Source organism: Crinia signifera, chromosome 3 (assembly GCF_055691185.1).
Source record: "Crinia signifera chromosome 3, ASM5569118v1, whole genome shotgun sequence".
NCBI classification, from domain to species: domain Eukaryota; kingdom Metazoa; phylum Chordata; class Amphibia; order Anura; family Myobatrachidae; genus Crinia; species Crinia signifera.
The window spans coordinates 184,450,067-184,466,897 of record NC_139219.1 but is presented as its reverse complement, the minus strand read 5'-3'; the positions used below and the strand labels follow the sequence as shown (position 1 = coordinate 184,466,897).

The 16,831-nt window shown below is 43.9% G+C and overlaps 2 protein-coding genes across 7 annotated transcripts in view; one reads left to right on the top strand and one right to left on the bottom strand.

The window, feature by feature from the left end:
- The window catches only part of MDN1 (midasin AAA ATPase 1), a 217,815-nt gene extending 207,152 nt beyond the window's left edge, over positions 1-10,663 (bottom strand). For both annotated transcript variants that reach the window (XM_083177044.1, XM_083177045.1), the window contains exon 1: positions 10,151-10,663. In XM_083177044.1, the coding sequence (XP_083033170.1) occupies positions 10,151-10,237 (87 nt within the window). In that variant the 5' untranslated portion in view covers positions 10,238-10,663. The remainder of the gene's footprint in view (positions 1-10,150) is intronic.
- Positions 10,317-16,831, top strand: part of CASP8AP2 (caspase 8 associated protein 2) — a 33,521-nt gene continuing 27,006 nt past the window's right edge. Inside the window, exons 1-4 of one of the 5 annotated variants that reach the window (XM_083177051.1) lie at positions 10,317-10,597; positions 12,063-12,137; positions 12,260-12,328; positions 16,006-16,106. In XM_083177051.1, coding sequence (XP_083033177.1) covers positions 12,113-12,137; positions 12,260-12,328; positions 16,006-16,106 — 195 coding nt within the window. In that variant the 5' untranslated portion in view covers positions 10,317-10,597; positions 12,063-12,112. Of the gene's footprint in view, positions 10,598-10,624; positions 10,872-12,047; positions 12,138-12,259; positions 12,329-16,005; positions 16,107-16,831 lie in introns of those variants that run through there. The other 4 variants (XM_083177050.1, XM_083177049.1, XM_083177047.1 and 1 more) reach the window with 4 other exon arrangements.

The following is a 16,831-nucleotide window of genomic DNA, read 5'->3' as shown; positions in this document are numbered from 1 at the left end:
ACCCCTGTAGATGCAGTAGAGATGATGACGTTTTGGGGTCTGGTGTTTCATATGGGCATAGTAAAAAAGCCAGAAATTAGGCAATAAATGAGTACAGATGTTCTGTACAGCACCCCATTTTACCGTATGGCCATGCCCCGGGCTCGATTTGAGACGATCCTTAAATTTTTGCATTACAACGATGATGCACAGTGCCCACCCAGAGATGATCCCACCTTTGACCGGCTATTCAAAGTCAGGCCGGTCATTGATCATTTCAGTGCCAAATTTGAAGACATGTACATCCCAGATAAATTCATTTGCATAGACGAGTCCCTTATACATTTTAAAGGAAGGGTTAAATTCCGCCAGTACCTTCCCAGTAAGAGGGCAAGGTATGGCATAAAAATGTATAAGCTGTGTGAAAGCACCTCAGGGTACACTCACAGGTTTAGGGTATATGAAGGGAAGGATTCAAGAATTGAACCGCCAGAATGCCCCCCCTCCCTCGTAGGTGTTAGTGGAAAAATTGTCTGGGATTTAGTGCACCCCTTCCTGGATAAAGGTTATCACCTCTATGTGGATAACTTTTACACTAGCATCCCCCTGTTTAAGGCCCTTGGTTCAAGAGGTACAGCAGCTTGCGGTACTGTGCGCAAGAACCAAAGAGGCCTCCCAAAAACGCACATTGCCCAAGTAATGAGAAGGGGTGAAAGCAGGGGAATATGCACCGAAAATATGTTGTTGGTCAAATATAAGGACAAGAGGGATGTCCTTATACTGACAACAATTCACGGAGACAGTACCACCTCCGTCCCTGTACGAGGTACCAGTACCCACACCTCAAAACCTAATTGTATCCTGGATTACAATAGGTACATGGGCGGAGTGGATCTTTCAGATCAGGTACTGAAGCCGTACAGTGCCCTGCGGAAAACAAAAATCTGGTACAAGAAGCTGGCCGTGTATATCATCCAGATGGCACTGTATAACGCTTACGTGCTATTCCGTTCTACCGGCCAGAGGGGGACATTTATGCACTTTCAAGAGGAAGTCATAAAGGGCCTAATATTTGGGAACCAGCAGGCAGAGGGCCCCAGTACTTCTAGTACTGGCCCCCGTATTGTACCAGGGCAGCATTTTCCTGATGAAATCCCCTCCACTGGAAAAAAGGGCAGGACACAAAAAAGGTGCAAAGTTTGCTATAAAAAGGGAATAAGAAAGCAAACTATTTTCCAGTGTGACACTTGCCCCGACAAACCCGGCCTATGTATAAAGGAGTGTTTTAAAATATACCACACATCTATGGATTATTAGGTTCATAATTTCACCGTGCTTCGGGGGTCTTGCTAATGCCACATAGCACCCACCATTCATTCCACCAGAATCTGAGCTGCAAAATCCAAAAATCACTCCTTCCCTTCTGAGTCCTGCCATGCACCCAACTGGTATTTTTTGGTCACATGTGAGGCATTGCCGTACTCGGGAGAAATTGGGGCACATATTTTGGGGTGCTTTTTCTACTTCATACCTTCTGAAAATGAAAAATTTTGAGCCAGAACTGCATTTTTGTGTAAAAAAATGTAATTTTTCATTTTCACTGCCCACTTGTATCAAAATTGGTGAAACCCCTGGGGGTTTGAAATGTACACTATACCCCTAGATGAATTCCCTGAGGGGTGTAGTTTGCAAAATGGGGTCACTTGTGGGGGGGTTCCACTGTATTGGTGCTTTGGGGGTCTTGCTAATGCAACATAGCACCCACCATCATTCCACCAGAATTTGTGCTGCAAAATCCAAATATCACTCCTTCCCTTCTGAGTCCTGCCACTTTTTGGTCACACATGAGGCATTGCCGTACTCGGGAGAAATTGGGGCACAGATTTTGGGGTGCTTTGTCTCCTTCATTCCTTCTGAAAATGAAAAATTTTGAGCCAGAACTGCATTTTTGTGTAAAAAAATGTAATTTTTCATTTTCACTGCCCAGTTGTATCAAAATTGGTGAAACCCCTGGGGGTTTGAAATGTACACTATACCCCTAGATGAATTCCCTGAGGGGTGTACTTTGCAAAATGGGGTGACTTGTGGGGGGGTTCCACTGTATTGGTGCAACATAGCACCCACCATTCATTCCACCAAAATCTGTGCTGCAAAATCCAAAAATCACTCCTTCCCTTCTGAGTCCTGCCATGCACCCAACTGGTATTTTTTGGTCACATGTGAGGCATTGCCGTACTCGGGAGAAATTGGGGCACAGATTTTTGGGTGCTTTTTCTCCTTCATACCTTCTGAAAATGAAAAATTTTGAGCCAGAACTGCATTTTTGTGTAAAAAAATGTAATTTTTCATTTTCACTGCCCACTTGTATCAAAATTGGTGAAACCCCTGGGGGTTTGAAATGTACACTATACCCCTAGATGAATTCCCTGAGGGGTGTACTTTGCAAAATGGGGTGACTTGTGGGGGGGGTTCCACTGTATTGGTGCAACATAGCACCCACCATTCATTCCACCAAAATCTGTGCTGCAAAATCCAAAAATCACTCCTTCCCTTCTGAGTCCTGCCATGCACCCAACTGGTATTTTTTGGTCACGTGAGGCATTGCCGTACTCGGGAGAAATTGGGGCACAGATTTCGGGGTGCTTTTTCTCCTTCATACCTTCTGAAAATGAAAAATTTTGAGCCAGAACTGCATTTTTGTGTAAAAAAATGTAATTTTTCATTTTCACTGCCCAGTTGTATCAAAATTGGTGAAACCCCTGGGGGTTTGAAATGTACACTATACCCCTAGATCAATTCCCTGAGGGGTGTAGTTTGCAAAATGGGGTCACTTGTGGGGGGGTTCCACTGTATTGGTGCTTGGGGGGTCTTGCTAATGCGACATAGCACCCACCAAAATTCCACCAGAATCTGAGCTGCAAAATCCAAAAATCACTCCTTCCCTTCTGAGTCCTGCCATGCACCCAAATGGTATTTTTTGGTCACATGTGAGGCATTGCCGTACTCGGGAGAAATTGGGGCACAGATTTTGGGGTGCTTTGTCTCCTTCATACCTTCTGAAAATGAAAAATTTTGAGCCAGAACTGCATTTTTGTGTAAAAAAATGTAATTTTTCATTTTCACTGCCCAGTTGTATCAAAATTGGTGAAACCCCTGGGGGTTTGAAATGTACACTATACCCCTAGATGAATTCCCTGAGGGGTGTAGTTTGCAAAATGGGGTCACTTGTGGGGGGGTTCCTAAATTTTAGCATCTTATGGTGCCTAGAAACCTATATGGTGCCTAAAAAATAATCTCATAAAAAGGAGGCTCCAAAATCAAGTAGGTGCTCCTTCTATTATGAAGCCTGTGGTTTGGTCAACGTGCACACTAGGGCCACATATAGGATATTTATGAAAACAAAAGAATTGGGGGAATCAATTTTTAGTCACATTTCTCTAGTAAAATGTACTGTGTTCCTTAGAAAAATGTATTAAAATTGCAAATCTGCAAAAAAAATGAAATTTTGAAATTTCACCTACACTTTGTTTTAATTCCTGTGAAACACCTAAAGGGTTAACAAACTTCCAAAATGCTGTTTTGAATACTGTGAAGGGTGCAGTTTTTGAAATGGTATCATTTATGGGGGTGTCTCACATACAAGTCCCTCAAAGTCACATCAGAACTGAACTGGTCCCTAAAAAAATCAGTGTTTGAAATTTTCTTGAAAATTTGAGAATTTGCTATTCATATTGTAAGCCTCCTAGTGTCCAAAAAAATTAAAAGGAAGTTGAAATAATGATGGAAACATAAAGTAGACATATGGTCTATGTTAGTTATTAACTATTTTGAGTGGTATGATTATTTGTCTCACAAGCAGAAAGTTTAACATTTTGCAAATTGCTAAATTTTCCATTTTTTTACGACATTTTGGTATTTTTCACAAAAAAACACAGACTGTATCGACCCAAATTTACCACTAATTTGAAGTACAATGTGTCACGAAAAAACAATCTCAAAATCACTGGGATAAGTAAAAGCAAAAAAAAGTTATCCCCACTTAAGTGAGACATGTCAGATTTGAAAAAAAGGGCTGTCAGGAACGCAAAAACTGGCTCTGTCAGGAAGGGGTTAAAGAACAAAGTGTCAGTTAAAGTGTCCCCTTTTAATGATGAAACGTAAATACCTGAAAAGGCTGGTTTATGTGTGGAAGGAGTCCACCCAGGATTTTCCTGGGTCTGAGGTGTAGTGTAAAAAATACAAGATTATTATACCGGTTGCGCTGGATTATCTGGGCTGCACCACACTTTGGCCCTTATTTTGATCTGAGCGGTACGGCCCGCGTGCGGCCGTACCGCCGATGTTTACACTCTGCACATGCGCAGAGGTCACTCTGCGCATGTGCAGGGGAATTCGCCGAGAAAAAAATTTAGACGCCGCAAAGGGGGCGTATAGGGGTGTGAGGGGCTTAATAGCCTCATTACCCTATGTATACGCCCAGCGTTTCATGGGCGTTCCCATGCAAACGCGGGGCGTATGCATGGTAATGAGGCTATGACGCCAGTGATGGGGGCGGAAAGCTGACATCGCCGGATGTCAGCTGCCCGCCCCAATGCAAGCTTTCACACGGACGATTGTCCGTGTGCTCTAAGCTTGCGTGAGCGGGGGGAGCGTGCGGCCCTGCCTTCGATGGTCATCGACCATCGAATGCAGGGGGCAGCTCCCAACATGGTGGAGGCGTACGCCCCGCCATTTTCATGCGGATCGGCAGCCGTCCGTGTACGGACGGCCGTGCCGATCCGTCTTGTAGGCGGGGATTCGTCTGGTGCGGTCGGAGCCGCATATGCGGCTCGACCGCACCAACCAGAATAAGGGCCTTTATCTGGGTTGGTTTGACTGACCCTTCTCACAGAAATACACAACAAACAAAAGTATAAAGTGTAACGGGCGCTCAGAAGTACAACAATAAGTCCAATCACTTACACTATTAGTGTAGGATAATAATACATTTACATGTAATAGTACAAGTCCTTTAGTTCCAGAATAAATCTTTTAGTCCCAGAATAGGTCTTTTTGGTCTCTATCATCCACATAAAGCGGTCATAGAATTTATCTGACACGGAGGATGTTGGGGGCTTGTCCTTTTATTATGAAATATCCTTAACGTTTAATCCTTGGAGTGAGATAAAAGCCGGAGTCACCAGGCCTAAAACTGAGGATTACAATTCCACATCCGATACACCGGCCAATTCTGTAATCCGGATTAGATTATTATTATAATTTTATTTATAAGGCGCCACAAGTGTTTCGCAGCGCCGTACAAAGGAACAATACAGGGAGACAAAGCTTGGCATAACATTGAATAAATAACAAAAATACAGTACAAATAAAGCAACCACCACTGGGTATAGTCTGAGGGCATTGCCAGGGTGCAGTCCTGTCCTGTTCCTGCTTCTTGGGGTCCTGTCCCCTCTGCTAGGCAGCCAGGGCTCATCAGAGTGAGGAGGAGAGTGATAATACAGAGAAAAGCTGCAGCCAGAGCGGAGGGAGAAAGCAGAGGCGACAGGACCCCAAGAAGCAGTAACAGGACTGCACCCTGGCAATGCCCTAAGACTATACCCAGTGGTGTTTGCTGATCTAATCCGGATTACAGAATTGGCCGGTGTATCGGATGTAGAATTGTAATCCTCACTTTTAGGCCTGGTGACTCCGGCTTTTAGCTCACCCCAAGGATTAAACGTTAAGGATGTCTCATAATAAAAGGACAAGCCCCCAACATCCTCCGTGTCAGATAAATTCTATGACCGCTTTATGTGGATGATAGAGACCAAAAAGACCTATTCTGGGACTAAAAGATTTATTCTGGAACTAAAGGACTTGGAAATTTATTATTATCCTGCACTAATAGTGTAAGTGATTGGACTTATTGTTGTACTTCTGAGCGCCCGTTACACTTTATACTTTTGTTTGTTCTGAGGTGTAGTGTGAAAGATGGTCTTTGACTAAAAGCCCAGGATAGTTCCGGGTTGAAAATCCCAGTAAGTCTGAAAGGAGTATTAGAGAGGACATCATTCCCAAAGGTTACAAGGAAGCCCTGGGTCCAGTGTGACAAAAACCTGGAAATAACCCAGGTCCAGAGTGAAAGAGTAAGCAAACAAAACTCGCCTCCAACCTCCATGTTCAGTGTCCCAGGATGGAGTTGCGGTTTAGGTTGTGAAATTCGTATATTTCTTATGTTTACCTGCAACTGCACTTCAGCAAACTCAGAAATTCTGGATTTTAACAAAATACTTGAATATGTCAACATTCTTTTTAGAGGACATTAACTTTAAAACTTAAGAGTAAGTAGTATCTGTAAATATGCCTTTATGAGAACAGTCTATAAGAGTACTTTAAGTAGGCAATATATTTGTAGTTTAACCCTTTGAGTGCCAAGGGAATTTTTCAAAAAAGATGTGAAAATTGCCAAGAAAACATTTTATTCATCATAATGACCTGTAATATTTACCTTATATTGGAAACACAATATTTTTTACACAGCATTTTTCAATTGAATCTATATAACAAATGTGAGCAATGCTGCCATTTTTAGTGAATATTTTGTGCATCTCACACAGATGTTGGCACTCAAAGGGTTACACAATGTAGAGCAATTGAATACAAAAAGGTTGCTAACTTGAAATCTATTCATAAAATGGAAGTGTAAGCTGTTTATACAAATTGCTATACTATGGTATGTATTCAGTGTTGGTCGTTAGGTTAGGTCCGTTCTGTCTAAAACAGCATATTTTCCGCCTGAAAAAAATAAATAAAAAAAGTCTAGATTTGGACTATTCATGGTCATTTTTTTTAGGCAGTAAAGCATCCTGCCTGTCATCTCCTTTTGTTTGCCTCGCCTGTCTAAACGAGTCATTTAGACTTTTTGGGGTCTATGCAATGCCGTGGGTGAGCGGTGAAAGCGAGCAGGACTTCCTGTTAGCTGTCACTCGCACTCGACCCGTCAGTATTCAACTCACCCCCCTCATACGCCAATTCCCCCTTGCTCTGTTTTTTGAGCGAGGGGAAATCGTCGTATGCGGCTGCAGAAGCAGCGAGACCTGCGGCTAATGCGGCGAGCATTAGCCGCGGGTCTCGCTGTTAGGGGAATCCTCGCCATTCTGTGATGGCGAGGATTCCCCCGGAACGTTGAATAGGGTGAGCGGCCAGCGATAGGGTTAAACAGCGAGGATCGCTGGTTTTCTATGATCCTCGTTGTTTAAGCCCTTCGCCGGTCGCGGCGAGCGGCATGGAATACTACCCTTGGTACTTGTGTATTTTGGCGGCGCCCATCGCATCGCATACGATGGTATGCGATGCGACGCGATATCGTACGATAGTGCACGATGGCATACAATTTTGAAATTGTATGCCATTGTACATGGCATACAATGCGATGCGATTAAACATTGTATAAGCACCCTAATGGGTGCTTATACAATGTTAAATGCACCCCCACGCCACCCCCCCACTATAAACGTGAACCCGAAGCGTGGCGAGCGCAGCGAGCCCGCGAGGGGCGGCGGTACGCATCCTACGACCTTTTCATAACCCCACTATCCACGTCGGCGTGGAGTTGAGAATAGAATAGTGTGGCGAGCGCAGCGAGCCACCGAGCCTGAAGCGTGGCGAGCGCAGCGTGCCCCGCGAGGGGACGCGGATACCTGTGAAGCCCGCGAAGGGACGCGTTTACCTGTGAAGGTATCCGCGTCCGCTCGCCACGCTTCGGGCTCGCCACACTATTCTATTCTCAACTCCACGCCGACGTGGATAGTGGGGGTATGAAAAGGTCGTAGGACGCGTACCGCTGCGCTCGCCACGCTTCGGGTTCACGTTTATAGTGGGGGGGTGGCGTGGGGGTGCATTTAACATTGTAAGCACCCATTTGGGTGCTCAAAAGCACCCTTTAAGGTGCTTATACGATTTTTGGTCGTATAGGGGGTCAAAATCGCGTCGCATCGCATGCCATCGGGTGCATGGCATGCGATGCGATCTGTTCGTCGTACATCGGGGGCGCCGCCAAAATACACAAGTACCCTACCCTTTGTTTCAAATGGTCAAAACTCAGTAATGTTAAATCTGATTTAGCCTATTCAGTCCTTGATTGTCTAAATGGATTCTAAAGTTTTCAGTCATGCTTTTCGCTTTGCGGTTCGCTGATATCATTTGGGGGTGTGGCAGTGCGGGGGCGGAGGCAGCCCTAACGGTGGCCATACACGTCCCGATGCGGGCTGTGCGATGTGTGCTTTGAGGTGCGCACTCCCGCGGCACCTCATCACACAGTACAAAAAGTATGTGCTGCACATTTTGTACTTTTTGTACTTGTTATTCATCGCATCGCATGCACAAGGCATGCAATGCGATGGATGCTATTTAAGCCCACAACGCACGCCAGGATCGCAGCGTGTATGGGCAGCTTTAGAGCTGGCGCTGCTCCAACCACTGCCTACTCCATTCGTGTGAACAGGAAACTGGTCGCTCAACCCAATTAACCCGTTCACACCACAAAGCAATGTACCGCTAAGAACCCTTCTTTTTTACCGGCTCGTATTGCCATGTTGCTATTGGTTTGCAGGACCCGGTTAACCCCTTTCACATCGCACCAATTACCGAGTCAGGTACAATGTAATTAGGTACAATGTGAAAGGGTATTATAGGGTGTACACACAGCATGATTTAGTCTATTTTTCTATTCGAGTTTGCTTATATAGGAAAATCAAATAGATATCGAATGGTTTTCAGCCGCATTCAATCCCTACGCGTGCTGCCGTTTAGTCTATATCGAATATAAAAATAGACTGTGCAGGCAAGACTATATAGTAAAAATGGAATGCGTTTTGATTGCTGTGCAATTCGATCTCAATTGATCGAATCAGGATATAATCGCAAGGCAATCGCACTGTGTGTACAACCATTAGGGTGAGTTATGTGTGGTGGCAGTTGCGCATCTGATTATCCACAGGTTTCATTCATGGCAACCACTAGCAATGGTTTTGCAGATCACTAAACATAGCTAATTTGATTTGGTCCTAGACCACAAACATGAGGAACCCCAGCAAGAGCCTCAAGACACCCCCAGGGTGCCTGAGAACACAGTTTGGGAACCACTGATATAAAGAATTATGCCTGTTTAATGGATTTCTGTGATTATTTTAGTATCTGTAATAGAGTTTCATAATAATATGCATAAAGTGTAACATGATGTACAAATTAAGTAAAGACTACAATCCACTTATATTAACTGTATCTGATTCATATTTTTAACAGTTGCATAGCATATTATAATGAAGAGTGATAATTTACCAACTAAACAGCACTTAATGCTGGGTAAAACACCTAGAGGTTGGTCTATCATATTTTTGTTCAAATTAGACAATGTATGGGAGCATATGGCAATTAACCATTTGTAAACATGTACAATAAAGATTATGCAGATACATTTTCTGAATCAAACTTATTAACGCAATTTGTCTTAGTGATCATTGTCTGTTTTCCAGTGTTTGGGCGCAAACGTTCAATTCTCATTCGATTCCATACAATGCCAGATTTATGTTCCCACCAGACAGATTTGACAGAAACCTTTAGGTGTGTACCCACCTCCAAACTGACATTTTTCTAACCCAGCCTGTGACATGGCGGTTAATTGACTATATCTCTCCAGGCACAATACATCTGCCCCATTGCACATTATGCGCATATAAAATACAGCCCACTGTATGTATTTGACCATGTGGTTTGGTAATACACAACAAGCAATGCTCTGAAGAAACAAAGACTTCACATGCTGTGTAATGCAGCATGTGTGCAATGGAACAACTATTCGTGTAGAAGTCATTATGTACCTTCGGTTTCTAAGTGTGCAAAAAGAGATATATATACACATACATATACACACACACACACACACACACATACATACATCCCTTGCTCTCATCCACCAGTCTTTAGCCTCCATACTCTCCCAGCATGTATGTGGATAGCGGTTTCTACGCGAGCTCACTATTTGATAAAAGCAGAGCCCTGAATTTATTGAAAGGGGAGAAGCGGAGCTTCCTGCAGCCGCTATCCATGCCCGGCAGCTGGTATCGCTGCAGGGATAGCCCCCGGTGCCTGTGCCGGGCCCGCGGGTATGATTTGCTGCTTTGGTCTCCCCTACCTGCTTAGCGAGGTACTGCCGGATCTCCCCGCTGCTCCTCTGGGCGATCGTGTCCAGCTCCGAGAGACTGAGCTGCAGGTGCTCCATGTCCGGACCAGGCCGCCGCCAGCAGGCCGAGCAGCAGCCGTACAAATAATGCTCCTCCGCACGTGGGGACTACACCACCAGCAGCGGCGGCGGCAGCGAGCGCGGAACACTTCCGGGAGCAACAAGCGTCATCAGCGGTGCGACTCCCAGCTGCTGTCTGTCAGCGGCCGCTACTGCCCGCCGGGGGATCCGTGTGTGTGACCTGGTCAGCAGCGGGTGTGAGCGGCAACCGGCGGAGAGGAGCGGGGCGGCCTAGCGCACACAGGCTGCTCTCCGCGTACAGGGCGCTGTTATTATACGCGGTTACTGCGTCTGCAGCCGCTTCTTGCCGGTCACCTGGAACGTCTCAGCTCACTGCTTGTAAAATACATATATTTATTATTGTTACTATTATTCCCCGGGCGGCGGCGGCTGATGTGTGGGAGGCGGCTCCGATCTCATCTCGCGAGAGCCCCAGCGAGATCAGACTTCCCGCGCTCTCTGCAGGAAACTCCTCGGCTCTGGCGGATGTTCCCGTGTTGTCAGCAGCAGCCGCAGAGGTAGCACAGTCTGCATAGGCAGCAGAAGCGGCCTGACTCGGCAGGGTGCTGGGATGCGGCTGCTGTGAGTGCGCGACGTGTGGCAGGCTCATGGTGTGAGTGCGTTTTGTACTAAGCTGGGAGCGGGTCAAGGAGAGAGTGTAACATAGGCAGGTGCATGATCTGTTGGAGAATCTGAATGGCAGTCACTGTATAAGGGAGAGAGGGGGGTGGGGGGAGAAGTGTCATGGGGGCGTCTTTCTTTATTTGTGCCCAGTATTTGTAATATAGCTGTCGGTAGGCGCATTTACTACCGGGGCAGATGTATTAAGCCTGGCGAAGATATGAACTCGAAGGTGACAATGCACCAGCCAATCAACTCCTAACTGTCATCTTCAAACATAACGCACCAGCCACTCAGTTATCATCTTCCACAGTATCTCTTCACCAGGGTTTAAACATCTGCCCAATTGTGTTATCACCGTATGGGGACGTTAGGTGCCATTAGAAAACACTGCTTTATCTCTCACTGAGACAGTAGATCCCTTAAGGTGCGTGTGTACACACTGATAGATTTGGCCAACGATTCAGTCTCGTTAACAATTTCCTCTGAACCTCCTGCACAAATGATTTGGTGACAATTGATGAATGATTGAGCAAACGATTACTCATGAACGATTGATCTATAACGATGTTGGAGGGAGAGGGAGACAGTCAATTAGCCTTACCAATTCGTTCATCGTGCATACACATGAAACAATTGGTACAGATCCTTAACAATTGGTCGCTGATCTTTCTGCATGCATGAAAGATCAGCAACCTCTAATAACGACCGTCGGGTACGCACATCGTCCGATATAGCGTTCATACACACGGAATGATTTGAGCGATTTGTCGTTTCAATCGGTCGGGAACGCCCAGATCTTTTGCCAAATCTATCTGTGTGTACACACCTTAAGGCAGGCATGTCCAAACTACGGCCCCCAGCTGTTGTGAAACTACAAGTCCCATCATGCCTTGCCACAGTTTTGCTATTAGGGAATGCTAAAACGATGGCAAGGCATGCTGGGATGTGTAGTTTCACAACAGCTGGAGGACCACAGTTTGCACATGCCTGCCTTATGGCATTGAATTTGTCACCTCAGTGCTGCAAGGCAGCAATGAAAGCCATTGACCACTCCCCAAGAGTTACAGTAATTATGCCGCAATTATAAAATAAGATTATTGAAGCTGTATAGCTGATATGTAATCAGGTCATCAAAATAAAATCCTAATTTTAGATATTGATGTAGATTCTTCTGCTGCAGATCAATATCCTGTAAGATGTCAATAAAGCACGGCCTCTGAAGACCACAATATGATGCATTTTGATGAACTTTATGGTATGTGTTCCAAGCAAAATCAATGCTTGATAAGGCAACTACTTTTACAGAAGCATAATGTATAAAACTTCAGGCATTTTCATTTTATTCCATTTAATAAAATGAACATCTTTTTATTGCAGCTTCCCCTGCTAAAAGTGATGCCAGCTCAGTTGATATATATGATGGCTTGGACACCGATACTTTAACAGGTAATTTACATATATAGGGGCACATGTATTAAGCCTTAACAAGAGATAAATCCAAGGGTGATAAAGAGAGATAAACGTCTAGCCAGTCAGCTCCTTACTGACTTTTTTCAAACACAGGCTGCAACATGGCAGATAGCAGGTGATTGGTGGGACGTTTATCTCTCCTTATCACCCTTGGATTTATCTCTTGTTAAAGCTTAATACATCTGCCCCAATACCACTTAACACAGAAAATAATTTCTACCCAGTAATTTGCTGATCAACCCAGGTATTTCTTCTGTATGAAAGGGTCAACCTGGGCCAAAATTGTTGAGCCTTTGCGGGTCGAAGACCTAGCAATCTTGACCCTGTATGACCCTTTCACACAAGAAAAGTACCCATGTTGAAAGGGGTATATCCAATTTATGTATTGTGAAATAACATTACCCATGCAATGTATTTCTAGAACCAATAAGTGAGATATGCATAATATCTAATATCATTAAGTGGATTCATAGTTTAAAAACATTTGACAGTTTTGGTTTATATTTTGTCCTTTTTTTATTTTATAAAAAGTATTACAGTATTTGAGGTGTTGTCTTCATTGTAATCAGAGGTTCAGGTATGCTGGCACTTGTGGTCCTCCAAGTGTAAGCATGCCAGGACTAGCTTGCTGAGACCTGTAGGCTGCCTATAAAGAACAATATTATTGTACCATGATTCCTGCACTCGCCAGCACGCTGTGTACTACATTCTGCAGTCCTGGTCTGCTGGTTGTTGCTCAGGAGCTGGCACCCCATTGTATATTTTGGGGTCCACAGTTTCTGAGGTATTCCAGTCTGTTGCGCCCTCTGTCAAATGGTTACTTCAGCTTGGAGATAATATGCACAAAAACAATTGAATTGCTTTCAATATTTCCAGGCCTCTTCTTCAATCCAGATGTAATGGCATTTCCATCAATGAGATGATTTACCTGGCTAATAGACTTTGACAGAATAATTGAGGCTATCACATCCAGAAAAATAGTATCTTGGGAAATAGGCATAGGGCAGTATTCAATGCTCCCGATTCACTGTTGTGTTTTTTTTAGGCGAATAGGGAGTTTTTCACTCCTTGCAGTGAATCTTTTTCACTGAAAATCTGATTCACCCTATTCAATGTTCACTGTTCGCCGAAAGTGAACAGTAAATGCCGTTCCCTGTCGGCTCCTATCAGCTATAGGGCTCGGGTGATGTGGTGGTTTGTTCACAGCGATTGTGTTACTGTTTCTATACTGCAATAATAATCATGTGGTGATTTTATTAACACTGTGCTGGTTAAACGACAGAATTGCTAATGTGATAGAGTCCCTGAAGTGGAGGTGTCGCTATGGTGAATGATTCGCTTGGGCTCCCCTGCAGTGATCTGAAGCTATAATTGCCAGCAGCAGCTGTCTCTAGGAATGGCCATCGATGGTTACAAAACATTGATGTTTTGTGGGCGATGTCGAATAGTTTTCCCACCATCCGTGTCAGGCTCAACTGAATAGTTACATTTTTTTATTTTTTCATCAAGGGGCCGGGACACGGAGCGTACCTCCGCCCCCAACACCTGTGAAGCCCTGCCCCCACATTTTGATTGTCCCACAGGCCAATCTTTCAAAGCAAATGGATGACCACTGATATGTAAAAACATCGATGGTCATCCATTGCATACTTATACACCATGAATAGCCAGTTGCACTTTTGCCATCAATGACAACCATCAATGGCAAAGGCAACGCTGGCCATCCCTAGCTGTCTCTAGAGAGAGTGGGTTCCTGTCCCCTGTGTACCTCACCTCCATATTCAGGTGTCAGGTTACACTCTACTGTTCCTACCAGCCCTCTTAGGGCTATTTCATACTGTCCGGCTCCTGCCGGGCGGCGAAATCCCGCACAGCCAGAAGCCGTGCACAGTAGTTGTGAATGGACACTATTGTGTCCATTCACACGGGACGGCCAGGGCCTGGCCGCCTGGTTGCAGCTGGATCCTGACACTGGAAGGGACGGCTTTCGGGCTGTGGCCATCCCTTCCATTGTATACTGATGTGTGCAGCACGGCTTCCTGGCCGTGCAGGTTTTCGCCGCCTGGAAGGAGCTGGAGTGTGTGAAACCGCCCTTAGCTTTGGTTAGTTGAGGTTTGCTAGCAGACTGATTGCAACATTGTATGTGCTGGTGTGCAGGTCAGTTTCAGTTCATTTTGACTTAACCCCTTGTCTGTGGTTTTTTTTCCCCCTGGCCACACTTAAGCTGTGTACACACGGTGCAATATCGCCGGCAAGATGGTCACTGTGTATACACTGTATTGTTTGTACAGGAGTTCAAGGGAATTGGATGATATTGCATCGTTTGCATGTCATCTATTGTGTACCCAGCTTTAGATTAGCAGTGTCCTCCTGATACTATCTTTTTCTGAGGCCACATGGCTGAAGCTGGCCATACATCTACAGACTTATTGTCTGTTCTGGCTGGTTAGAACAAAACCTGGTGATGGATGAAAGCAAATGACCATTTGCTTTACAATGCTGGAAAACTGTCATTCAGATATTACCAGGTTTTTGTCCCAACCAGGCCAATCTGACAAGCAATCTGTAGATGTATGTATGGCTAGCTTTAAGCTGTGTTCCCACCCTTCGTTAGTGGTCATGGAATGTTTTTTGATTATTTATTTACGGATTCTTTTATATCGCAGCAAATTCTGTTGCACTTTAAAATGCTCTTGTACTATTGGCTTCCTTGGTGTGATGGAATACATTATATTTTTCTTGGATAGAAACAGCGATAATCTGTATAGGCCATTACATTGACATACATTGGGTCGACCACTTAAAAAATGTTGACGTGCCTAAGTTAGACATGTGCATTAGGTCGAGGTTGACATAGGTTTTTAACGGTTTTTGAATGTCGATATAGTCATCATGGGCACCATATCAATGCGTCGTGTCGCCATGCTTCGGGCACTATTCTGTTTCCTCCACACCCAAGTAGATGGTAGGGCATGAAATATCAAGAGGTAAAAAAAAAACATGTTTACCGTTTGACTGTCGACCATATGTCAACCTTTTTCTGTGTCGACCTAAGGGCTGTCGTCCTTCAGTGTTCATCCCAATGTATGTCGACCTAATGAGTGTCCCATCTGTATTGTGTTGTGACACAATGTAAAGTAATAGTCTACAATGATCATGTAATACTGAATTGAGTCAAATCTATTTGGTGGTATGGAAGCATATAAGAATCAAACAATTGCTCCCTTACACCAGAAAATAACAATAACCATTCAGACAAATTGGATACATATGTTAAATTTAAATGGATTTATCCATTTTCCAGCATTTGGGAGCAACTGGTTGTTTGTTATATCCTATACATAACCAGATTTTTGTTCACAGCAGGCAGATTAGCACTCACTATTTTCAGCTTCGTTTGAATTTTGTTCAAGGGAATAAGGAGGTCGGGTATCGCCATTTTTAAGCAGGGCCTAAAATCTGATCCTGAGCATTTAAAGATGTTGTTCCGATAATTTTCATGTATGCACACCTATGCAATTATCAGACCGATCAGCCTGTTAATTGCATGGGTGTGAACTCCACTTTAGAAACAGTGCTGTCAAGTCTATTTATGAAAATATTCCAGTATTTTTATGTTATTATTGATGGTCGTATCTCCTTTTTTATTTCAGAGGAATTTATTAAACCATCTAGTCCATCAAGAGACTGCTTGGATCTTTATGAAGAAATTATAACCGAGGAAGGGACTGCTAAAGAAGCTTCATTAAATGATGTAAGTCCATTTTTTTTTTTTTCATATTTGTATAGTTTTAGATGTCACACTTGTGTAAGAGAACTTCAGTCTGCAGGTCTAAATAAGCCCTAATAATGCCTAAATATTTAATTTAAAATGTTAGTTTACAATGTACTGTTTCTACAGGTGTCTAAAGCCCCATACACATGGGGTGATTTTTCCCTATTTTCTAAACCATCTGTATAGATCACTTAGAAATTAAGCAGGCATCACCCCATGTAGATTACTCTAATGTCTGACTGTGCCTCCACCCCAAGCTTTGGTGGTATATAGATATTTTTATATTTCAATAGGGCGGGCTTGGGGAAACGCCCTTAAACATATGAAATAAACATATACACTTTAGCAATTTAGTTACACCTCTTTATATAATCAACATATTATAGGGTACAGTACAATTTCAAGGTAAATAATGGCATAAATCACCAACAACACACAAAATTTATTGTACCGGAACTGGGAACTGGTTGTTAGCGATGGACGCTACAACGGGAAATACTCCTAAAATAAAAAATTATGCAACACTACCTGAGATGGCTGCAACAAATAACGCACAGTTTAACTGGATATAGCATTTAACTTCAACTGCCAACATTTCATTACATAGTATACTACCTTTCCATCACCACTTCAATTCTATACACAGACTTATTATTGCGCAATAATAGACCCTTTATGTGTGCACACAGTCCTATTAGTAGTAG